At 47.4% G+C, this 26592-nt stretch overlaps 1 protein-coding gene across 1 annotated transcript in view; it reads left to right on the forward strand.

Moving 5' to 3' along the window:
- C9H19orf33 (chromosome 9 C19orf33 homolog) overlaps positions 1-12449 on the forward strand; it is a 37727-nt gene extending 25278 nt beyond the window's left edge. The window contains exon 4 of the mRNA XM_078660629.1: positions 11644-12449. Coding sequence (XP_078516755.1) covers positions 11644-11769 — 126 coding nt within the window. The 3' untranslated portion in view covers positions 11770-12449. The remainder of the gene's footprint in view (positions 1-11643) is intronic.
- Positions 12450-26592: the final 14143 nt, after the last annotated feature.

The raw sequence follows: 26592 nt of genomic DNA on the forward strand, positions 1-26592 counted from the left end.
AACCGGTAACCGTAGACAAATAATGTCCACTCATAAAGCATGCATAAGTTTGAATTACTTAAATATCATTTATATCATTTTAAACCGGTAACCATAGACAAATAATGTCCACTCATAAAGCATGCATACATTTGAATACTTAAAAAACCACTATCAATCATAACTGCATCATGCATCGTCAAATGAAAATTGCACTTAGAATGTGTCATTACAAATTTAACTAGAATAACATAAGAACTGGTACCATTTATCTCTAGAACACATGGTACTCTTGTGGATAATCCTAAAAGGAAATAATCATCGCTGTATTATAAATGAAATTGTACTCACATATTAAACCATATTAATAGTAATACCTGCTGCAATCTAAAATTAAATTGCATTAAAATTGTAAAAGGCATACATGTAATGTACATCATCAACAAATATTATTATTATTATTATTATTACAAGCAATAATAAAACAACTAACTAAAATAAGTAAAGTTGTCACCGCTGTCATTGCAATTAAAAGGCAGAAACAGCAGGCTAATATTAATCCATGACTTGCAGCAGGAAAAACACGCTGTTACTTTAAATACTGAAATGAATGGTGTGCAAAGTACCCGAAAGCTGGAAGACATGCTTGGCGTTGTAGTTCAGGTATAGTTGAAACACGAAGTGTAAAAATATGAAAACAGTACCTGCACCGAAATCAAAAGATCATAAGAGACATCTCGTGAACTTTTTTTTTTAGTATCTCGTGAAGCAAATCTGTGAAAAAGAAGTGCTGCATTGAAATACGAAGATCATATCAGGCACCCTCTAACTTTTATTTATTCTTGAAAAAAAAATTGTAACTCCGAAGATTGAAGCAGAGGCAACATCCAGAAGAGATGGAAAATCGTGCAGACTAGTTAAAAACACTTAAAAGAAGTGTGCCCAACAAAGATGGCAGCACGTTTTATTACGTTGTGCCGGGTGGTTGAAGGCACGCAAATGCTCCCCAAAGCTACTGCGCAATGAATTGGCATCATTACCCACGAAGACAAGAGAGAACATCCGGCTACTGTGAGGCTGCACGCGCTTTATGAATGCGCTGACTGCACACTCGAGCCGCATTTGAGTGGAATCATGACGGTTAAACTGCCGAGTCAGAAAGGCAAGTATGAGAAATATAAATATAGTGTAAAAGTCATTAAACACCCATTTCCTGACTAAACTCATTTTAAAACGGAAATGCTTGAATGATGTCGAATAGAGTAAAACGGGGTCAGTAATTTCCATCAGGGTTAAAAGTCTCTTGTGTAACGCTGTATAAAGGAAGCAGGGAACCATGAAACACGGGTAAAATGTTAGTTTTTTCTTGGAAGCGAAGCGGACGTTACTTGACAAGTAGAATGAATCTGGGTCCAGAGGTGGTACTGCTCTACAATAATAAAATAAAGACTCTGCTCACATAAAAACGCTAAAAAAAATGCCACTTATCTTGTAGACTTGAAGAAAACAAACGGTTTGCGATGTTGAAAGTCACTGACTCTGTTATAAATTACATAGAAAAATACAGAAGGGTTATCAGGCCAACTGTAACTGTGAAAAGTATGACTGAAAAGAAAAGGTATCATAAGGCAGAGCACTTGATGAGCAAGAAATCGGCTAACATACAGCAGTCATTTGTTTAAAAAAAAATAGTAAAGCCAAGACCGACACGAATATCTAAGAGAACTCCCCAAGCTTGTGTAGAAAATTGGCATGCCCGAGTTGAGGCTGACGGTGTCTTTGTCACTGGCGGGGCTGGGGCTGCCAACGGATATTGCTGAGTAAGTACAAGCTTGAGTTCTTTGAAGCAGTTGCAGTCTTTTAAAAATAAATAATTGCTGTAGAAGTAAGTCCTTTGAAATAGGATCCACGCAGGTTTTGTAATCCAAATCGTCGCCAATGTTACAATGATAGAAGGGTCCAGAGGTTGTAGTTTCAAGTAAGTATTTATTGTAATATAAGTTTACAGAGGTATGATGTTGAAGCCAGGATGTAAAGTAAGGCAGTAAGTATCTCTGTAAATACGCCCCACCAGGAGCTGTCCTCCTGGCAGCTCAGCCTTCAGTCACCAACTGCATCAGTTCACCCATCCAACATTCTATGACATGTACAACATTCCACACAGACTGACCAGAGAGCAGGGGAAGTAAGAAGATAGAGAAATAACCATACAACGCCAGCCTTATCTTTAGGGACTCATTCTAACTGGATTGGACCACCATGAAAGAATCTAAACTAGTCCCTGCACAGGTACATGTCCTACTTCCCTAAATAAATTACTATTGCACAAGCGGGTAGCTAGACTGGCCTATTTCCCAGTTACATGGTCCATTGGTGAATTCACTCTTTCACAAAAGGTAAAGTGCAGATTCTCTCAGAAGCTCCCCATTTACCAGTTTTGGTCATTGAAAAACAAGTATCCTCAATTCATTTATAGATATACACAGAGTCCAAATTAAACAAATATGGCCAAATATGGGTACATGTATTACATCAAACTATCAGTCGCTTCTTAGCAGTGAAAGGTAGTTGGAGCAATTGTGTGTGTCACAGCAGTATTTTTTTTGTATGGCTCCTCCCAGCAAATCTAACAGCTGTGGTGGTGAGGCCCATGGGGAATGGTAGGACTAGGCAAATCTGTGCTATTAAACTAAATATATTCATGCATCTGCTAGGAGATGTAAAATGTATGATTAGCTTTGATTCCTTCAGCTCCCTTTTCAAAAATGTAACAGTGTGGTGAGCTGACACACTTACAGGGTACATAAGATTGTGCAAAGATTCCTTTCTTGCATGTGTCTTCCTGCTGAAATTAGGCAAATCCTCCATCTTCAAAAGTCATTCCACATGGCTGATTATATTGTAAAGCCACTCAGCTAAGCTTATTGGAAAGTCACTACACTGGAAATGAGCAACTCTGACAAGCTGTCTATGTTGACTTTAAATCAAAGGGAATATGTAGTACAAAAATGTTTTACAGCCATTCACAAACTAGGTCATTCCATCCGCAGACACTGTGTTGCAGGCACTGTGGTTCAGTCAAAGAGCCAGGTCTTGAGGTCTTTTCTAAATTGGGGCAGTGACAGTGATTGCCTTCGGTGGAGAGGCAGGGTGTTCCAGGTCTTTGCTTTGAGCTAGTAGAAGGATCTTCCCCTGGCCGTGGTCTTGCCCATACGTGGGATGGTAGCCAGGGCCAGATGGGTGAAGCGGAGGCCTTTGGTGGGTGCGTGGAATGTGAGGCGGTGGTTGAGGTATGCAGGTCTTGTGCTGTGTAGTGCTTTGTAGGCATGTGTAAGGAGCTTGAAGGTGATTATTTTGTTGACGGGGAGCCATTGGATGTCTCTCGGGCGTCTGATGATGTGGCTGTGGCGGGGATATTGAGGATGAGTCTTGCAGAGGCGTTCTGGATGCTTTGCAGTTTCTTTAGGAGTTTCTGGGTGATGCTGATGTGGAGTGTGTTGCCCTAGTAGTCTGCTGAAGAGTGTGTGGGTGACCGTCTCTCTGGACTTGGTTGGGATCCACTTGAAGATCTTTCAGATCGGGTGTAGCGTGTGGAAGCAGTATGATGAGACGGCATTGATCTGACAGTTCATGGTGAGCAAGGAGTCCAAGATGATGCTGAGATTGTTTGTGGTCTGTGGGTGTGTGTGTGGGGGGGGGGAGGGAAGTGCAAGATCTGTGGGTTACCATGAACCATCCTAGGCAGAGAGGGTGGAGCCCAGGATGAGGACTTCAATCTTCTTTAAGTTTAGCTTGAGGCAGCTGTCCTTCATCCAGGTAGCGACAGCCCTCATCCAGTCATGGAAGTTGTTCTTGGCGACTGTGGGTTCATTGGTGAGGGAGAGTATCAGCTGGGTTTTGACGGCATAGGAGACTATGTTGAGTCTGTGGTTCCTGACAATGGCTGCGAGCAGGGCCATGTAGATGTTGAATAGCGTTGGGCTCAGGGATGAGCCCTGAGGCACTCCGCAGCTGACTTCTGTGGGTTCCAAGTGGAGCGGTGGAAGCCGGACTCTGTGTTCGGTGGGTGATGATGGATCATATCCATTCCAGGGCTTTTTTGCAGCTGCAGGCGTAGTGGAGTCTTTTGCATAGGGTGTGGTGGGAGACACTATTAACAGTGGTTGAGAGGTCCAGGAGGATGTCTACTGTTTTGCCTCGGTCGAGGAGGGTGTGGATGTCTTCTGTAACTGTGAGGGCATTCTCCGTACTATGATTGCTTCAGAAGCCAGATTTGGAGAGGTCCAGGATGTGGTTCGCGTTGATGAACTCTTAAAGTTGGGCATTTAATTGCCTTCTTGATTACCTTGGCTGGAAAGGGGAGCAGAGAGATGAATCTGGAGTTCTTGAGGTCCTTCGGGTCAGCAGAGGTTTTCTTCAGCAAGGGGTTGATCTCTACTTGTTTCCAGTCTTCTGGGAATGTGGCAGAGTTGATGGAGCAGTTGATGGAGCTGTGTGGTGGCAGTCAAATGTGCAGCAGAAGTATCGGCAGGAAAAAGAGCCCTGCGTGTCATTCGGCGACGCCTGGTGGCAGGCAGTGTGTTGTCTGGTGTTGAGGGCATGGAGGCAGTGGATGGTCCGAGGATCAGGGTCCATAGTTCTGGGGGCAGTACTGGTGCCTTCAGAGCCTCAATGGAATGCAGGCATTTTGCGGCACTTCATGCTCATGTGCAGTGAAACCACCAGTGGCAGCTGGTCAGCGTTCAGTCCGCTCCACTCGGCGCTGCTCTACTCTGACACACTACGCCACTCGACTCTGACATTCCAATCCACTATATAACATGGCAAAAACACATTGGCAAAGCCAATAGCTCGTTGTTATTTGCAAGGATGCTTAAAGTATTTCTTTTTCAATCTGATATCTTGATTACCTTAAACACACACGCACACTGTCTTGTGCAGCAACATATACTGGCATCAATAAAGATACAGAGGCATCCCGGGGTAAATTCCACTATTTTATTTCACATCACATAAATATGATAACAATGAGACTTGCTGCATGTCCTTTCTTATTGGGCGTGTGTTGTAACTTGTCTAATGGTTTCTCCCATCCTGCCATTTCCCCCCTCCTTTTCCCCTGCCCATGGTTTGACCCCTGCTGTCCCCTGAAGGCAGCAATAGAATGTTGGGTTAACAGAGAGCCGTCAAGCTGGGAGCACCTGTGTATTTCGAACCTATTAACCGAGCTGGAATTTACATATGTGTAGAGAGTCTTTACTACACTTTTGGCGATGTAGGACAAGGAGCTGAGCCAGGGTCAGCGTGGTGCATCCCTCCTGGAGTTGTTGGTGCTTGGACGGAGAAAAAGAGAATTGTCAATTGACTTACCCCTGCGGGCCAACTCTCTGCTGTACTTGCGGAAGCTTGATGAGGTAGCAGCTCGTTGTGGTGGCCTCCTGTTGAGCAGCATCAGCGTGGTTTGCCGCTTGGTGATCGGAGATCCGGTGCTGTGTGGAGGAGAAGACCCGAGGCGTCGGGCAACTTGTGGTGAGCTGTGTCGGCGTTCCTTCTTGACGGTATTCCTGAGGCGCGCTCCGCCATTGAGTGCGCTGGGGGTTTCGAGGAGCAGGGGAGCTGGTGTGGTTGCTGACGACGTGTGAAGGAGTGTTCGGGAGAAGTGCCTGGGTGTGAGACGCAGCGCTGGATATCTGGAGACTCCGTTTCGCCCAGTTCGTCGAGCGTGAACTGTGTGGCAAGACTGCCTTGTTCTTTTCCTCTTGTCGGCGGATTGAGTGCACGGCGTGTGAGGCGTCGGACTATTGTGAGGAAGTCAACGAGGTCGGAGAGTCTCTGACGAAGCGTCGACGCGCTCCACAGGAAGTTCCCGCCCAGAGCTATTGTCTGAGGAAAACGCAATGAAAAAGAAAGAGGACTCCTTAAGTCTCTTCAGCCTTAGTCCCTTCTAGTTTAATGTATATTGAAAAGTATTTGAAATAAGTTTTATTTCGTTTTATCGCAAGGGGAAAGCACAGGTATTTTTTTTAGTCACTTTTCACATGAAGGGAAAATCAGTTAAGGGAAAATAAAAAAATATATAAATAACATAGCATATAACTTGCTTTGTTTCTGGGAAAGCTTTTGGGGATTGTCATCAGAGTCGTTCAGAGGGATCCTTAGTCTATGGCCATGGCAGGGGCAGGAATGAGCCAGGCTCCACCCTTTTTAAATGAACTTGGTGAGCCGGACATTCCCTGGAAAAGATGGGAAGGTATATTCAAGTCCTACCTCATAGCTATTGGAGGAGGCAATTACAACAACGTGAGGAAGCAACATATTCTACTACATAATTTGGGTATTCATGGAAGGAAAGTGTTTGAGGACGTAACTGGCAGGCTGGTAGATGATGAACAAGAAGAGGTAGAAGGGGTCAATGTGTATGAGTATACTTTAATGAAATTGGAGGAACACTTTAAAATTAAACTGAATGTGGTACTTGAAAGGCACAAATTTTACAAAAGGGCGCAGAAGAAAGATGAAAAGGTCACGAATTACGTAGCTGTACTGAGGGGCCTATCTGCCACTTGTGAATTTGGGGCATTGACTGACTCAATGATAAGAGACCAGATTGTTAGGTGCACCAATGACCCAAGGATACAGGAGGAACTCCTTACTAGGAATCCTGACCTGCAGGAGGCTCTGAGTATAACTAAAGGGTTTAGAGCACACAGCGTGTGCATGAAAGAGATGAAAATACATGATCGGGCAACAAGAGAGAAAAATGAGAGCAGAGGGGCACTTGAAGGGGAGACTGTTTGTAAAGTGGGGGAGAAGGCAAGGGTCGGTCTGCGTAGCAATCCTCAAGCGTTATTATGCTACAAATGTGGGAGTTCTAATCACCTGGCAAACAACTGGAAGTGTCCTGCAAGAGATGTATTATGTAGGAAATGTAACAAAAGGGGGCATTTTTCTAAAGTATGTAAGAATTTCAATCCCAAAGTACACATGGTGGAAAATGTTGAAATTGAGGAAGGGGGAGAGAAAACCTTTATATTTCAGGTGGGAGATGATGAAGGCAATGAAGGTAATGAATATCCCAAATGTGAGATTACTTTGGATGGAGAGAGAATAGAAGTTTTTGCAGATTCTTGCTCCCCTTATACGCCAATAGACAATGGGGTGTTTGAAGAAAAAGTTGCCAAACATGGGGTGGAACTAGAGAAGGCAGACATAAATCCTGTTGGGTACTTCAAGGAACGAATACCATTAGAGGGAATGGCTGAAATGAGGATAACCTTTAAGGATAGGCACACGGTGGGAAAAGTGTATGTCACCATGAGAGGTTCTAATCTTCTGGGGTGGAAGCATCAAAAGGAACTAGGGATTAAGTTAGATCCCAACAACAGGGAGCAAGTGCTTTTAGTAGAACCGCCCAGTTTTGCTAAAAACCTGACCCAAGAATTTAAGGAGGTATTTAATGAAAAGCTGGGGGTGTTAAAGAACTATATGCACAAAATAACACTCAAAGAAGGTGCAATACCAGTAGTGCATAAAACTCGCTCCATTCCCCTGCGTATGAAAGAGCCTTTGAAAAACGAGTTGGACAAATTGGTCAGCCAAGGAGTTATCAAGGAGATAGAGACGTCAGCATGGCTGGCTCCGGTCGTTATCACGACCAAGGATGGAGGAAAGAACATTAGGCTGTGTGTAGACCTGAGAGACCTGAACGCTAACATTCAGATAGACCGATACCCCCTCCCGAGAATCGGGGAGATGTTGAGCACAATTCAAGGGGCCAGATTCTTTAGCGTGTTGGATTTGTCCTCGGCCTACTATCAGATAGAGCTACATCCGGAGTCACAGTCTCTGACGGCTTTCACAACTCCTTTTGGAAATTTCAAATTTCTACGGATGCCTTTTGGGTTGGCGTCGGCGGCTGCGGCCTTCCAGCGTGTGATGCAGCACATTCTCAAAGAATGCAGAAAAACAATGTGCTTCCAGGATGACATCCCGATTTTTGGCTCAAATGAAGTGGAACACAGTGAGAACATAAAAGGAGTGCTAAGGAGGTTGAAGGAGGTAGGGTTCACCACCAGAGTGAGCAAGTGCAAATTGGGGGTGAGCTCTGTGGATTACTTGGGCCACACAATTTCAGAAGAAGGTATCAAACCTAAATGTGACCTAGTCAACGCCGTTAGTGATGCTCCAACACCGAGAAGCAGAGAGGAGGTGGTGTCATTTCTTGGTCTGGCGAAGTACATGGCGAAATTCATTAAAGATTTTGCCACCAGATCTTATTCTTTGAGGGAATTGGTGAAGAAGGACAGTATTTTCAACTGGGGACAAAAACAAGAGACGGCGTTCAGAGATATAAAAAATGCAATCATACAGGCACCCTTTATTGGAAAATTTGATCCTGACAGAGTCATAATAATTACCACAGATGCGAGCAACCGTGGAATTGGCGCAACTTAATCACAAAGAGTGGAGAAGCAAGTAAAGGTGGTTGCTTTCGCCTCAAGAACCCTCACATCTCCGGAAGCAAACTATTCCACGGTGGAGAAGGAGGCTCTAGCTGTTTATTGGGCAATCAAACACTTCAAATTCTACGTTTGGGGAGTACAATTCGAAGTTCATATGGACCACAAGCCTCTGGTTCCCTTGTTCACCAAGAAAAACATGGAGGAAATGACCCAGCGCATAGCAAAGTGGGTGTTGGGCCTGCAAGGATATAATTTCAGAGCTGTATACATACCGGGCCAACAAAACAGAGTGGCGGATTTTCTTTCAAAGTCTCCCATCCGCTGTGAGTCGGAAGAAGAAAAGGTCGAAGACGCTGTTCTGGAAATAGGTGTAGCAGCAGTGGCAAAAGAAGAGTGGGAAAAGCAAATGCAAAAAGATGAGACGTTGAAGAAGGTAAATAAGTACATTGTGTCGGGGTGGCCCCAGAAGTGCAAGGAGCTGAGTAATGAAATTCAACCGTATTGGAATGTAAAAGATGACCTTTCGGTGGATGCGAATTTCATCATGAAGTCAGGAAAACTTGTTCCGCCAGAAGGAATAAGGCAGCAAGTGATCACCTTGGCCCATGAAGGTCATTTGGGCAGAAGCTTGTGCAAGTCAAGATTAAGAGCAGACTACTGGTTCCCGGAGATGGATCGAGAGATGGAGGAGAAGGTACGAGATTGCTACGGGTGTAGCATAAGCGACAAATCCAGAGTATCTAAGCATTCTCCTTTGATTCCAGTGGAAGTACCAATGGCGCCTTGGAAAAAACTGGGTTTTGACATAACAGGACCTATTCACGGAAGGGGCTCACAGGATTGGTACCTATTGGTAATGATAGACTATTACTCCAACTGGATAACTCACAAGGTTGTAGTTAATATCAACACAAAGTCATTGATACGATTTCTCAGAGAAGTGTTCTCTAAAGAGGGTTTTCCCTCAACGATGATAACGGATAACGGGGTCCAATTGATCTCGGATGAAATGAAAGAATTTCTAAAAGACTGCTCGATAACTCATATCCGCACTCCGTTGTATTGTCCCAAGGCAAACGGCAAAGTGGAAAGGGCGAACCGCTTGTTGAAGGAATGTATCAATCTTGCCAGTAAGTCGGGGAAAAATGTGGAGGACGCCATAATGGAAACTCTGTGGGCCTATCATACCACCCCCAACTCCACTACTGGACACACAACGTTTGAGCTGATGAGAGGAAGAAAGGCTGGTTCAAAGCTGTTCCCGCAGTGGATGGGAAAAGGGGATCTTCTGGAGGTAGATCAGGAGGTCATGAGAAAGAGAATTGAGGACAAGCAAAGCAAATACAAAGATTGGTACGACAGAAAGTGGGGTGCAAAGGAGAAGAACCTCAAAGAAGGACAGATGGTGTACATCAGAAAGCCGGACAGAATGGGGAAAAAAGAGGACAGATTCTACGCCCCAGGGAAAATAAAGGAAGTCAAGAGCAATGTGGTAGTCATGCAGGATGGAAAAATGTGGAGTCAAGACCAAGTTGTCCCTGTTACCATTAAGGGAGATCTGATAGGTGAGGGGATTTCAGAGTCAGGAGACAGATGGCAGGAAAGGGGGCAGAGAAGGGAAAGTCTCAGGAGAAGAACCACCCCGTCCTGGCATAGGCAGTATAGCATGAGGTAAAGGTTTCGGTAGTCACCCAGATAAGGGGGTGCATGTGAACTTTGCATCGGTTAATCTAGGCTTAGACCTAGGATAGAGTCTTCTGCGCAGGACTCAGTGTTATGGTTTTGTTTCCTTTCACCTTGTTCTTCCCACCCCTGCTTTTCTCCTCTGGTTGCCTTTAGACTCTCTCTCCCTCCTTCTCCCTAGCCCACTTTCTTTCTTCCTTGCTTCACTGTTCCGCTCTTCCTCTCCTCTTTGCCCTCACTTCTTCTCCCGTTTATCCCCGCTTTCTCCAGCTCCCTGGAAGCCTCCCTAGGGAGGATGATGAGTTGTAACTTGTCTAATGGTTTCTCCCATCCTGCCATTTCCCCTGCCCATGGTTTGACCCCTGCTGTCACCTGAAGGCAGCAATAGAATGTTGGGTTAACTGAGAGCCGTCAAGCTGGGAGCACCTGTGTATTTCGAACCTATTAAACGAGCTGGAATTTACATGTGTAGAGCGTCTTTACTACAGCGTGGTATTCATTAGACCTTCTTCCGGTTGTCTGGGCAGCATTCCTGGTACTGTTGTAATGATGGTCATTTTCAAGGCAGCAGAGCTTGGTGACATCCATTTGAAACGACTCAGGGCTCAAAGATGCTGTTTGGAAGGAGAAATCCCCTAGAAGACCTTTCTGCCCGTTAGCTGCCAAAATGTTCAAACTCATTAAGTAGGAGAGGAAGCAGGATCATCCTGTAAATGATGACAAGAACCGCTCAAAGCCATGTTGAGCAGGACACACAAAGGACATGGTCTTACAAAGTTGTATATTTCAACCAATTGATAAAGGTATTCCATGCAAAGGAGGTTTTCATCCACGCTGAAGCATAGTCCAGGCTGTCCTAACATCAGCATACTAGCACAGGCCTATCAGTGCTATAGAGGTATACTATTAGATACACATCTGGGGGGTCTGGTTCTGTATTACAATATTGACGTAAATAATATCCAGTGGCACATGGATAAACTCCACAGTATCGACTTCCTGCAAATCATCATGGTAAGCAGGTGTAAGGAAGTACACTCTTCTTAACTCGGCGTCTACTTACCTTGACAGTCCATCTTGAGTCGATATTGGAACAGGCCGAACTGAGAACTTCGATATTGTGGTCGAACTTTGCACTTAGCGAGAAACTTGGATTTAGGTGCCCAACCATTGCTGTTTTTGTGCATAAATATTGGCACATTCTGAAGTGGTGCTTCAAAGTGGCATCTTACAAAAAATACAAACAACTGCCTTCATGCCTGAACATAGATAGTGCTTTAGGGTCTACGAGTATATTAATGCCTACATAGCAAAACAGTAATTCCTATATAACTGCGATGGGATAATTCTGAATTGAAATCTTGTTGAAATCTAGCCAAAGTTCCGACCCTACCTTTCTTTCTTGTAAAATAAGAAAACCTCTGTTATTATGCATGAAAAATAAAGAAAATATGTTCCTATATTAGTGTCAACTATAATAAATTTCCAGTTGAATTAAGATGTGCTTTATCTTGAACAGGAGCACCATGGTGAAGGGCACGAGCACAAGAAGAAAAAAGAAAAGAAGCTGAACAAGGAGAAGAAGCCCAAGGACAAGAAAGAGAAAAAAGAGAAGAAGGATAAAAAAGATAAAGACAAGAAATAAAAAAGGACAAAACTAAATGAAGCATTTTCAAAAACATCACTATAATAGACGTTTCGGGTCATTTGGGCAACTAGATTTATTATACTCTGCTTTATTCTTTCTGCTTACTATATTTTTTCTTCAAGTCCGCATCAGTACGAGGAAATCCTGCCATCGTTTGGAGTAATTTAAATCATTGCTCATTTCTGGTGTGGATATTTACCCCATACATGGACAATAAAGGTCTGAAGACCGCATTATGAGTGAGCTGTGTTTGGTGTGATGTCCATGGCACCAGATAAATAATCATACCATGGGGACTGTTATTGATAGGGTGCCATAAATAGGCCCTATCACAAGTTTCTCCCCATGAATGGAGAATAACGTGGATTTTGTTGCTTACGGCATTAAAATCTACATGCCCAGGTAATCCCGGGTTTTTTTTTCACATGTTAAATTCCAGCAGGTTTGACCATAACCTTTATTACACCTGGTAATTACTGGGTGCAATTAACATTACCCCTCCTAAAATTACGATACTTGCGCAAACGTGTGTGAATAGGTATCGCAGTTTAACAGGATACTCATAATGACGGTCCAAATGGCCAACAAATGATGGCACTAAATACGCAACATTTCATGATTTTCAGAAAAAAAGTGTAGTTCATATTTAAATAAAAAAAACTTGTGAACATGTCCAATTATTTGTTTGTGTACCATAACATCCCAAGTTACATCTGTGCAGAGAATGCTTCAGCTTTCAGAGAACGTGAAGTGGAAGCCACCAGACGCCTCAATAAATTCTTAGATCCGCTCAGAGTTCAGTATGTGTGGTAACCTTTTACACAAGTTTTGTTTGGTCTTTAAATGAGTAGTATAACCGAACTACACATTCTGGTTGTACCACAGTACAGTATGAGAAAGTCATTACCATTTGCACCAACAAAAGATCATAACTTTAGAAGCTTTAGAGTATAGCCTCATCCATTCTGTCCCTCTACCCAAAATATGAACCAAAAAAGACCGACGTATCTTATATAGATGTGTCTGTAGTACAAACCTTTAATTTTCTGCCAGAACATGAGGAGACCCACAGATTAAGCCGCCCTGCTCCACCAAGGCCTAATTCTTGCAAGAAATGTAGCCTGTTTTCCAAACATTGGATAAAGTTGCTTCCTATCATGCAAATATTGCATTTTTGTGCTGCTATAAGTAGCTGCAAAGTCGGTCTCCCGTTCTTGGAGTATTATGGGACCGTCCTTCCGGAAGCCAGAGCAAGGCCATTTTGGGATATGTTGCAGTGCAGTGGCACATATTTCTTAGCTGTTTCCCAGATCATCCACCAAAAGTATCGTACAATTCCAGAACACATGGGTAAAAGATTTATCTCCCTACGTTCCCCAGCATCAGTCAGATGACGCCCTGCTTGCAAGTACTCCAGTGTGGGAGTATAAATCTTCATCATAGCTTGTAAAATCCAAATACCCGGAGTTCAGAATTTAACAGGTGTGATGAATATAACCTACTACAAGATTTACCCACCAAAATGGGAAGTGCATGCTGATTTTGGTGCCTCTAGAAAAAAAAAGCACATTGGCCACATTTAGAGGGTGCTTTCGATGAATTGATATATATTAGAAGTTGTGATCTGCTTATATGTACGTGAGGAAAATTGCAGGAGTGCGGACTTTATTGCAACTCGGTTTGCACAGGGGTTGTAATTACCAAGCCTAATTTTAGGCAGTTAGGCAGGAGCGTAGTGATAGCGACACTTACTGCCCTATTTCTGAGCCAAGCTATCTAGCAGTCTCATTATCAGTATAAAGATCGTCGCCCCAGTTCTGTTTTCCTTCCTTGCTATACACAATGCCATCAGACATTCCATAGCACAGCACATTCAGGTCCTACAATAATATAACCACACCAGCCCATTCTGATGGAATTCTACTGGTTGCCGTTATGGCCTGCACCATCGTCAAAACCAGTGATATCATCTAGAAAGCCATCATGACAAGCGCTCCTGCCTATCTGTCTAACAAACTCACAACTGGATGGAATTAGAGGAACCATCTGGCTGACATGATTGGGAAGGTTCACAAGAACCTTGATGTGAGGTGTCGGACAGTTTGAATGATAAGACCGCACAGGTCACATGTCCCACATACACTTACATGTAAAAAGAAGGCTTGGCTGTTCGGTTACATATACACAAAAAAAAGGGCTTGAGGAGATTTGGAAGACCAATTAGGGCAAACTCCCCAATCAAGTAACTCAATACACACAGGGCCCTCAGGTCTGGTGAGGTGCAGAACCGCAAAAAACATTCCTGAGCTCCTCCCTCGCAGCGAGGGGGTTGTAGCCCGCACCTTGACTAGGCTTCATGGTGCAAAGAGGATTCCCAATGATGAAGCATGCCACCTTTGGTGGGTGAGGGAAACTGTCCTTAAAAGAGATACCCCCCCCCCCTTTAAGGTAATCCAAGTTTTTTGCAGTTCCGCACCTCACCAGACCCGAGGGCCCTGTGTGTATTGATTTGGCTGTAAGGTTGACTGGAAGCTGTGGAAGACTGGTCAATAGAACCTAAAGTGAGGAACAGTGTGAGATCTCTGCACCTGGATCATCCACATACCTGAATCAGTAATTGGAGACCAAATAAAGGCACGCCCTGGCTAGAAACGTGCTCACCTTGAACAATGTAAGCTGTAGTCTCACCCCTACCATCTACAAAAAAGGCAGCGCTCACAAAGCACTAATCAGCACTCCTTTGCTAGCAATGCCCTCAGTGAATTCTAGGCCTAGCCATGTCTCCATCCGTCTTCATGTTCATCATAGGCTAGGCTAAGGGGGGGGACCTCCAGAGTGAGTTTGGAGAGACCTCAGGCCAGGCATCTCTTTGGAGCAGTAGATGTAGAATGGGGAGCCTCAGAACAAGGAAAGTAGAATGGGCAGCTGCAGGAATTTGCTAATGGCTCACTAAGCCACTGGAGTTAAGCTATCCTGGCTGAAGACTGCTGATAGCCAGAAACTGGTCCTAGGATGCTTGATTCCGGTCCAGGAATGACATGGCTTGGCAGTTCGGGCTGGACTGTTCCCATGAGGCACAGGGTCAAGACTAATTTGCATATGGCCATGTCTGAACTGGGGTGGCTTGGTGAGCAAAATAACGATGGATTAAACCCAGATCTGTGACTAGGGGTGAATGTTCTGCCATTGTACAACATTCCGTCCATCATCTTGTGTGTTTTGCTGTTCACCCTATGTGGGAAGGGTATGCCCAGACGTGGGTCCCTTGCTCACTAAGCCACTGGAGTCAAGCTATCCTGGCTGAAGACGGCTGATAGCCAGAAACCGGTCCTAGGATGCTTAATTCCGGTCCAGGAAAGACACGGCTTGGCAGTTCGGGCTGGACTGTTCCCATGAGGCACAGGGTCAAGACTGATTTGCATATGGCCATGTTTGAACTGGGGTGGCTTGGTGAGCAAAATAACGATGGATTAAACCCCGATCTGTGACTAGGGGTGAATGTTTTGCCATTGTGGAACATTCCGTCCATCTTGTGTGTTCAACTCTCTAGGAGACCATCATAAAGGTGGCTGTGGCACAAAAACACGGGGATAACAAGAAAGGAAAAGGCATGTATAGGATGGGTGATGCAGGAAAAAAGATAGACTTGAACTGCACAGTGAGGTGTGTACCACGAATATGTGACGTTACAACGCGGTTGTTACATCACGGTACGTTACATCGCAGTTATTACAATGCAAGTTGTTACAACGACTTGCGCTAGAGACGCTGGATTTAGGAATAGTATAATTTACTATTCCAACTCAAGCCTATGTAACAGTAGGGAAGGTGTTGGAATAGTGAATCATACTATTTCTTAGTGTATAGTGCCATCCAGTGCAAGTCGTTGGAACAACTTGCTTTTTAATGACCGCGAAGTAAATGTATCGCAGTGTAACAACCGCATTGTAAAGGTTGTTGGCCGTGCACCGCTCTGTATGGACAGAGCACAGCACTTTCTCAAAAAGTACAGGGGCAAGAGTTAATGCAACACTCACCAAAGAAAGAGTTAGGGGTCCTGGAGCCTGGAAGAAGTTGCTTCCCTTCGAAGACAGACACATTGCAGAGACAAGGGGGGCATATTTACAACAGAATGGAGAAGCTTGGCATTAAGCAAACATTGCTAATGCCATGCTTCTCCATTCTGAAAATGCAGGGATGCGCCATATTCACAAGAATGCAGCGCACCCCTGCTTTTCCCCTAGTGCTGGCGTCTAGCGCCAAAGCAGCCACCCTTGCACCATAGTGCAAGGGTGTCTATGTTGGGGGAAACTATTGTTTATGTGCAGGAAGGTCTCTCTTCCTGCACATAAAGAATCAATGGCAATTTGCTGTTTCTCTGTGTGCTACACAGGGAAGCACACATGGAAACTGCAAAAACTAGAGATATAAAGCATTTCTCCTCATTTTGCCTGTCTAAGACTAGGTATTCTCTGGTCTTAATTTTGGCGCTACCTCCTATTTACACCACCCTTGTAAATAGGGGGCAGCATTAAAATCAAAAGGGGTTGCGGTGATACACCCACCGCAAAACTCATTGCCCTCCCCTTTCACGCTAAGTATTGTATTGTAATTGCATTTATATAGCGCTTACTACCCCTGACGAGGCGTTGTAGCACTTTTTTGGCGAGAGGGAAAAATGTTTGCATTTATATAGCGCTTGTTACCCCTGATGGGGTGTTGAAGCGCTTTTTTCCGCAAGTAGCACACTACTCTGGGACACATAGAGGACTAGTGGTGAATTAGTATAGTGAAATATGAAAGCAATTTGAGTGGTGGCTATTAGTCAGTTATTTGGATTGAGAAGGATAGCGAAGGGATAAAAGCGGGAAGAAAGGTTTGCATTTATACAGCGCTTGTTACCCCTAATGGGGTGTTGAAGCACTTTCTTGGCGAGCAGCACGCTACTCCAGAGCCCATACGGATTAGTGGTGAATTAGTATAGTGAAATATGAAAGTAATAAGTATAGTGTGAAAGGGTGCCTTATTTACAAGGCAGCATAAGGCCACGTCAAGTGGCTTAACGCTGCTTTGAAAATAAGGCGAAGCACCGATCGCCAACACAACGTCCCTAAAAGTGACGTGGTGGCGATGGGGGCTTGTAAATATGCCCCTAGAGGCTGTAAAGGCTAAAGACATGGAAGCACAGCGAGGGAGCAGTAGAAAGGTAGAGAGGTATGGGCACATAGTGACGGCATCAGAAGGAAGTAGAGGGACTCACTGGCACATGCTGGAAGCATCAGAATACTGGCGTAATGAAACTCGAGGGGGCCTCCCTGCAAAGCACGTGCAGGGGCCCCCTCCAGGCTCAATCAGGAGCTCTGCAGCCCGAGTGCTGTGCTGAGGGCCCCCCCACACCATAGGGGCTGCGGTGGCCTGTGTTACGCCGCTGCATCAGAAGAGAGTGCAGTGGTGGGTGCAAGGTCAAAGAGCTGCAGATGAGTAGATGGTTGAGCATGAATTGGCAGAAGCAGGAACAACTAATTGGGAGATGGGTAAAACAGTTTTTTGCAGTTTTATATGGCGCAAACTCGACCCGAAGGTATCAGAGCATTTAACTTGAGGACCAGTTGCATTACAGACGGACACATTTATTTTTAGACATGGGGAGATTAAATTATTTGGCCAGAATCTCAGGATGTTCGAGCCTCCAACCTGGTTCCCCACCTTCAGAGTTGGCCGCCCCAGCCATTAAGCCATACCCACTTCATGGTGAGAGAGCAGATGAAGGGAGTAGAGTGAAAAGCACATGGAGACTACTGAAGAAGGCAGAGGAGGGAACAGCATATGCAGAGAGCAAGTAGAAGAAAGGAGTGGAGGGAATTGCACATGGTGACAACAGTAGAAGGCAGATGAGGTCACAGAATACAAAGATAGAGAGAACAGAAGGGATTAGAGGAATGGACATTTAGTGACAGAAGTAGCAAGATAGGTATTAGCACACAGTGGCAGATAATGTCTGAAGGGACTAGAGGGCTGTGCATATGATGATATTTTCACATAGTTTCCCCTCCTTCTAAGGCATATTCGGAGATTGGTGTGAACACTCAAGAGTGACAGAAGTGTAGCTGAGTGCATGGCGGCATATCTGCAACATACTACCAGTGCAATGCATTAGCCGTACCCTCAAACCCAGCAGAAATCCTTTTCTGCTATGCCCTCATAAGGTCTGTTTTTCATCCACCATAGGACGGCTGTCTGTGGGCCCGCCCTATGGAAAGAAGCTCGGATTTGGCCGACAGAAGTCAATTGGCGTGGAGAGGCAGCCACTGGAGCTCCCTCTGTAGTCAGGTCAGTGTTGAGTCTGCTTTTTACGCCTGTCACAGGACAGGAAAAAACAACACCACAGGCAATACTACCATGTGACTTTGGGCCTGATTTAGAGTTCAGCGATAGGTAACTCTGTTGCAAACTGCAGCATTACAAGTGCATTATATCCAATGGCACTTGTAATATGGCAGACTGGATATCCGTCACATTTGTGACGAAGTAACCTGTCCTCTGAACTCTAAAACAGTACAGTGGCGTAACAAAACCTTACGGGGCCCCCATGCAAGATCCTGTAATAGTGCCCCACACATACAATTATCATGACATCTGTTGTGTTCAGTTTGTTCATCCTACAACCCACACCAGCATTAGACGTTTCAGTGGTACAATAAACTTCAATAATACCAACCTGTTTCAGTGGTACAATAAACTTCAATAATACCAACCTGTTTCAGTGGTACAATAAACTTCAATAATACCAACCTGCGCAGCAGTCATGGTGACTCCTGGAGATACGATCATTTGATTTGAAAAATGGTGGATGAGGGACTGACTTTGTCTGTCGCTGACCATACAAAAACTTTGATCAAACCAGCCTCTAAGAATAGGGACTTCATGGGGTTGCATTTTGAAGGACAGGCATATGTAAATTATATCCATCTACAACATAATGAAGACCAAATTGTTACCACTTTAACCTTCACTCCTCGATTAAAAACTATCTTCCTTCATTTTTGTGTGCAGTTCTGACGTTTACTATTTTTATAGAACCATAGTCCACCTGGGGTAGTGCCACTCATCTAGTACTGGTTAGGAAACACTGTCTCATTTGAGTGGGTATTGCCTAGGTTAGCCAGTAGCCGTGGGGTGCAGGCGAACTCAACACCTCCATTCATTAAATTATGTGATCTTAAGCAAGTCACTAAACATCCAGAACTAGGAGTTCCTAGAAGTGATTTAGTTTGCAGCTAAGGCATAAACCTGACCCATGTATTGCAAAGAGTTGGCAATCTTAGGGGCATATTTACAAGCCATTATCGCCTCCACAACGTCACTTTCTGTGGCGTTGTGATGGTGATAGGGGTCTCACCTTATTTACAAGGCAGCGTTAAGCCACTTAAGGTAATACATATAGCTGGGTCTGAAGACTTATGTGGCGAAGTGAGCTAAAGAAGGATGATAGATTCAACCCAGATCTGTTACTGGGGGTGAGTGTCTGAAAAGATTTAGCGCTTGGTCCATTATGTCCTTTTGTTTGCTATGTTGGCCCTAAGTTGGCAGGGTATGCCCAGACGTGTGTCCCTTGCTCACTGTGCCACTGGATTCAAGCTAGCCTGGCCGATGAGGGGTGTTACCCTGAAACGGGTCCCAGGATGCTTGTTTCCGGGTCAGGGAAGACCTGGCTTGGCAGTTTGGTCTGGGTTGGTCCCATAAGGCACAGGGTCAAGACTGATTTGCATATACCTGGGTCTGAAATGAGGTGACGAAGTGAGCTAAAGAACAATGATGGATTCAACCCAGATCTGTGAGCTGGGGGTGAGTGTCTGTAAGGTTTTAGTGCTCCATCCATCCTCTCCTTGTGTTTGCCTTGCAAATAAGGAACCCTTTCATGCTGTATTTAACGTGAAAGGGGAGGGTAATGGGTTTTGCGGTGGGCGTTCCACCGCAACACCCACTGATTTTGACGCTGCCCCCTATGGCAGTGTAGATAGGAGGCAGCGCCAAAATTAAGACCAGGGCAAACCTGGTCTTAAACAGGCGAAACGAGGAGCGATGCTTTATTTCTTCTAGTTTTTGCTGTTTCCATGTGTGCTGATTTGGGCGTCAGACATAGAAACAGCAAAACGCCAATAATTGTTTATGTGCAGGATGGTCCCCCTTCCTCCACATAAACTATCTTTAAAAAAAATGCTGTTTAGCAACTTCTTTGTGTGCTGCATTAAGAAGTTACAAAACTGCATTGAAAGATTGTTTATGTGCTTGAAGGGGGACCTTCCTGCACATAAACAATCTTCCCCTCAACACAGACACCTTTGCACTATGCTTTAAGGGGCGCTGCATTGGCGCTAGGCTGCTAAGTGTATCACCAGCGTAGGGGGAAATGCAGGGCTGCACCCTACGTGTCTAAAGTGACGAAGCGTACCATTAGCCTTCTTGGCTTAACAACATGCTTCACCACTTTTTCAAAAATATGCCCCTTAGGTTTTCCAAGAGGTGTGAAAAGGAGGTTTCTTCTGCCTCATGACAATTTGTGCCCCCACTGCCCTAGACCCGGCTGCTGTGTCACTGCACACCAAAATGGTGGACAGTGACACAAGATATCCGGCATTATAGTCCCTCAAACCCAAAACCAGCCCAAAGATAGCCCAACGTCCCTCTCCCCAGCCCAACAAGCCCAAAAACCTTCCCGCTGTACCTGGAGCCCCCCTCCCCCCTACGGCCCCAAAATTTCCCGTGGGGCCAAGCCTCCCGTTGGTCGGCTGCCCCCCCAAATTCCCATTGGGGCCCACCAGTAGGGGGGGGCACTGACAACAGACACAGGAATTGTGTGATAAAGGCCGCTTTATTGGAATCAGGTGCACCCTGCAGATTCCCAGCCTTGGCCTGTGCCACACAAAACTAGGCCTAACTAAATAAATGAATGCCTAACAACCCCCCACCCCCACCCCTAACTGGATCCCCAACATTGCAAACATCAAACAACATCCTGTCTGTAACATACCCCCCTGCCTACCAACTGTAACTGACCTCAGTGTCCGTCACCACCTACCGAAACAGCCCAGGTCTCCTCAAATACCCCCCTTCCTTAACTAGGAGAAGCGCCACTCGAAAGCCGCTTAACGATTTTCGACCCCCCATAGGACTCCAACCCCCTTGGATACCTGCGCACCCCCAAAGCCACATCCAGCGTCTCCTTCAACTGAACGACGTATAACTCCATCCCATATCGTGAGAGGTGAACCCCATCCTCCCTAAAGAAGTACACCGCCACATAGCTAAGCTCGGGATGCTCCATCCTACCTATCCCTTCCCTGGCACAGAAATCCCTCATCTCCCTTTTGATCTTCCGCCTTGTCCTATCAATTGCCCCTGGGCGCTCAGATCCCCTCCAACACCGTCTGGGAATAAAATCTGACCAAATCACATGACAACCTGACCATTTTCCCCTAATCTCCAACAGATCTCTCTTCATCTGCTTGACCAGCGCCAAGTCCTTACATTGCACCAGGTAATTTTCGCCCAAATGGATAACCACCACATCCGGGCACACACCCCCCCTGTCCACATTATTCAGCAAGGGCATCAACTCGTGCCAACGCATTCCCCCCTTTCCCCGCCAGTGACATCTAAAACAATCTGTCATCCAATTCTAAGTTGAGATTCCGATGTCTGTCCCATTCAGCCCTCACTGCCCTCTTCACAAATGAGTGTCCCACAATGTAAATGTCCAGACGCGCCGCCTCTGGCCCCGCCACAGCACCTGAAAAGACACACATGTAAGAGGGCGAACAGTGAAACTCAAAGCGCCCCATCTACCCCCCGCATCCTGACATATGACCTGTAGCAGTCCGACTTCCACCGCCCCAACTGCTTGATTTCCTCCGTCCCCCACCCACACCGTGCTGCCTCTGTCGCAGCCCCGATTCGAAAGGAATGCGTCCCAAAAGCCTTCGGGTCCTCACCCATACTCCGCAGGGCATGCCGCAGAACCCACAAAGCCTGAGCCGCCGTCACCCTGCCACCTTCCCGTCGACCAAAGACCTCGCCGTCCAATGCACGCCGCCCAGCCGCCAACCGCCGGCCCCATGCCGCTGGACACACCCCCTCTCGTCCCCCGGGGCCCAACACCACCCACGTCCCCACCCCCTGTTGTAATTGTAATTGTAATTGTAGGCATACTTATAGAGCGCAACTGTCACCCAAAGGGTATCCTGGCGCTTTGACCACAAACATTCCTACAGATGTCCATTAAACTGCCCTCGGAAAAACGTAAGTTTTGAGATCCTTTTTAAAGGCCAGAAGATCCTGCTTGCACCTTAGGGACAGAGGTAGGGAGTTCCAAAGCTTGGCGGCCGTAAAGCTGAAAGAGCGGCCGCCCATCCTCACCCTTTTTATCTTGGGAACTGTCACCAAAAAGGCCGATGAGGATCTCAATGGTCTGGCAGCAGAGTACCAGGAAAATAGATCGCGCAGCATCACTGGGCCCAGCCCATGCAAGGCTCTAAAGACCAAGCAGGCAGATTTGAAACAAATCCGTTTTTGGACCGGTAGCCAGGGTAAATCCAAAAGCGCAAGAGAAGACGAAGCGGACCATGGCCGCGAGAGAGCCAGTTTAGCTGCCATGTTCTGCACTCGCTGTAGCTTCATGACCAAGGTGTTGGGGGCCCCTAGAAGCAGTGCGTTGCAGTAGTATAATCTACTGAGGATGATACTACGCACTGCTTCCGTCCTTGCAGAGTGGGGGAGTAGCGGAAGAATCTTCCGCAGCATACGTAACAGCAGCATGCAAGTCGCCGTGGTTTTATTGATGAATGCATCTAGCTGGAGACTAGGCCCGAGCAGGACACCTAGGTTGCGGACAGAATCTGCCGCTACTACTGTGCCTAAGGTGAAAGAAGGCCAGAGCCCCTCTGGCAGAGGACGGGGCATACGGTCTACTGAACAGTAGAGGACTTCCGTCTTTGCTCCATCGAACTGTAGCGAGTTCTGACGCAGCCAATCCGCTGCTGCCGTCATGCATTGGTGAAAAGATTCCATCGAGACCGCATCCCTGCCCTCGATGGAAAAAATAAGTTGAGTGTCATCGGCATAATTGATGACAGACATGCCGAATGACTTGATCAAACTTATTAGAGGGCGAAGGTATAGATTAAAGAGGATCGGGCTAATTGCAGAGCCCTGCGGCGCTCCCTGTTTGACATCTCTTACCGCTGATCGAAAAGGCGGCAAAGCCACAGATTGCTGCCTGTTACAGAGGTACGAGGCCAGCCAGTCCAAGGCTAAGCCGGTCACCCCAGATTCCCGGAGCCTGCCGAGTAAAACCGCATGGTCTACCGTGTCGAACGCGGCCGACATGTCGAGCAGCACCAAGAACGCTGCTCCCCCCATGTCGACACGCGTTTGCAGGTCGTCCAAAACGGTCACCAAGGCAGACTCCGTACCGTGGGCCGGCCAAAAGCCGAATTGGGCCACGTCCAAAAGGTCATTAGATTCAAGGTAGCTGGACAGGACCCTAGTGACCAATTTCTCTAAGATTTTTACAGAGAAAGGCAGAAGTGAAATAGGCCTGTAATTGGTCGGACATAAAGGGTCCAAGGTGGCCTTTTTTAGCAGTGGGGTAATCACTGCCCGTTTCCAGCTATCCGGGACCATGGCCGTGGTCAAGGACTGGCAGCAGATGGAAAGGAGCGGTGGAAAAAGCTCCCCCTGGAACAGCTTCCAGAACTTATGTGGCAAAGGGTCCAGCGGGGAACCGGATGACACGCCATTAGCCAGCAGACAGTATTCCTCCAGGGAAGGAGTGGGAAAGCAGGTCAGCCGAGGCTGTACTGCTTCCTCCACAGACACCTCCCGAGTAGCTCCACTAGCCAGTTCAAAGGAGCAAGAAGCGGGAAAGCTAATTAGATTGGGGGCAGAGAGTCCATTCAAGATGGTATTAATTTTTTCCTCAAAAGCTGAGGCTAATGAGTCGCATAGTTCCTGAGAGGCCGGAATGGCAGGTGTAGCGCAGGTTGGGTTTGAAAGGTTTTTAACCAATTTAAACAAGGTTTGCGACTTGTTACCTGCTTTAGCCAATGTGTCCTCAAGAAACTTAGCTTTGGCCAACCTAATCTGAACTTTATACTCCTGAAGGTTTTTTTTATAAAGCGATTTATCTGTTTCTGAATAGTGTCTTCTCCAGACCCGCTCCGCCTGTTTACAACTAAGTCTCTGCTGGAGAAGGTCGCTAGAGAACCAGGGGATGGCTTTTTGCGACTTATCTTTCACTTTACGCATTGGAATCACCTTATCCAGCGTCCCCACCCCCTGTTGATCATCCGTCTTGTAGCATCGCAAGCGCACCGCCACCTCCCGGGCCCGCATCTCCACGTCCTCCACAGGAACCCCCGCCCCCCTTTCGTGCCCACCAACTCCGACACCCGAAACGCTCCAAAAAACAGCCAGGACAGGAGCGTGGAAAACAAGACCGTCTCGCTTCCGTTTCGGTACACCGACGGCAACACATCAATCAAACCCCCGAGCAATGCCCCCGTGATCGGCCGACGCTGTCTCACTCTCACTCCCCTCTCCCTCGCCCAACCTTCCAGCAATCGAGCCCCCAACTCACCCGCCGACGGGGGGTACCCCCACCACATCTTCCCCATGAACGCCACCGCCGCCAACTTGCCCGCAATCATCACCTGTGACAAACCTCTGTCCATCAAACTCAACATGAACCGCACCACCTGCTCTTCTCGCTGCCAGCGATCCCCCTGCCTTACCGCACCAGAGTGCCGAAATTCCTCCCATGCCTGCACATACGCCTTCCACATGGACGAGGCCACGGACGCCCTCACCAGCTGAACGACCCGGCATCTCCTACCGACCAGAGCTCCCTCGGGACCGGCGTCTTGACTGTCTCCGCTGCCGTGGCTAGCCCATGGAACCTCTGCCACTGTGAACGAGACAAAGCATCCGCAATGTCATTGTCCACTCCCGGAACGTGGCGCACATGAAACAAAATGTCATTCTCCAAACAACGCAGCACAAACACTCTTATCAGCTTCAACACCTGCGGGTCCCGCGCTGACTGCCTGTTCACCACGTGTACCACCAACATGTTGTCCACCCGGAACAACACCCTCTTGTGCGCCAGCTCGGTCGCCCACACAGTGACCGCCACCACCAACGGACACAATTCCAGGAAAGCAATGCTACGCCCCCCGCCTGCCAATGCGGCGGCCATTGCTCTGCGCACCATTTCCCGTCCCAATACAGACCAAAACCTCCAACACCCGCCGCATCTGAGTACAGCGTAACATCCCTCTCCCAGTCCTCTGACGGCGCCATGGGCACACCATTGAACCGTTCCAGGAACGCCTGCCACATCCGCAAATCCTCCTTCACCCCTGCCGAAAGACGCACATGGTGATGGGGAAGGGTCAAACCTGACAACGCCAAACCCAACCTCCGGCAGAAAGTACGGCCCGCACGCACCACGCGACAAGCAAAGTTAAGATGCCCCAAAAGGACCTGGACCTCCCGCACCAACACCTTCTGTTTGTCCAGCATGTCGCCCACCAAAGATAACATGACCGACCTCTTGTCCTCCGGCAGGCGTGCTTCCATGGCCACTGAGTCGAGCTCTATGCCGAGAAAGGACAACAACGCATTGGGACCGTGCGTCTTCTCTGGCGCCAGGGGAACCCCAAATTCCCCCATCATCCCGGCCAAACTGTCCAGCTGCTGCTGGCAGTCCGTTGAACCGGGGCGCCCCACCTGAAAGAAGTCATCCAGGTAGTGCATCACCGTCTCAGAGCCTGTGCGCCTGGAAAAAGCCCACTGCAGAAAGGAACTGAAACGCTCAAACAACGCGCAGGATATGGAGCACCCCATCGGCAGTGCCTTGTCCACAAAAATGCCACAGTCGAACTGGATCCCCAGCAACTGGTGATCCTCCGGGTGTACCGGGAGCAAGCGGAACTCTGACTTAATGTCACACTTCGCTATCATAGCGCCCTCACCCTTCCCCCGACACGAGCCTCCGCGCCACATCCACCGACGAGTAAGACACCGACGCCATGTCCGCCGAAATGAAATCGTTTACCGACCTTCCTTTTGGCCACGACAGGTGCTGTATCAGCCGGAATTGCCCCGGCTCCTTTTTGGGCACCACCCCGATCGGGGAGATGATCAAACCCGGCAGCGGCGGCTCCCCGAAGGGGCCCAACATCCGTCCTTCCTTGACCTCCTTGAACAGCTTCTCCCTCACAATACCTTTGTGTGCATTCAGCGACTTCAGATTGTCCGCCCAGCGCGCAATCCGCGGGCCCTCATAGCCCAACCGAAAACCCTCCCGGAAGCCTTGACGCAACACGGCCGCATCGTCCGCCCGCGGATACGCCGCCAGCCAGGGTTCCATCTGCTCTAGTCTAACCGGCGTACGAGCCTTTGCCCAAAGTTCCGGCCCCCCGACCGCCTCCCCCTCCCCGACTCTGTGACCCCCCCGCCCTGTGCTCCTCCCTCTGCGGGCTGCTGTCCCGGCAGCCCCACGAGACCCCAGCAGCGGATCACTGGGTGCCGCCGCCCGCATTTGGAGCACTCGTACCCGAAGCGGCACACTTGTCGGCCAAACGCCCCCTTATTGAAATCCCAGCAAGCCCCGACCGTGCTCTGACCGGCGGACTCACTCTGCCCCACCCCCCGGGGGTGGTCCAGGCCGAAAAGGGGGTCGGCACGAGCGGCAGACCGCTGGCCGTATAGATGGTGCGCCCAAACTTGGCCCCGCCCATCGTCTGCTGGTAGAGGTCA

This window comes from Lissotriton helveticus, chromosome 9 (genome assembly GCF_964261635.1).
Source record: "Lissotriton helveticus chromosome 9, aLisHel1.1, whole genome shotgun sequence".
NCBI classification, from domain to species: Eukaryota; Metazoa; Chordata; class Amphibia; order Caudata; family Salamandridae; genus Lissotriton; species Lissotriton helveticus.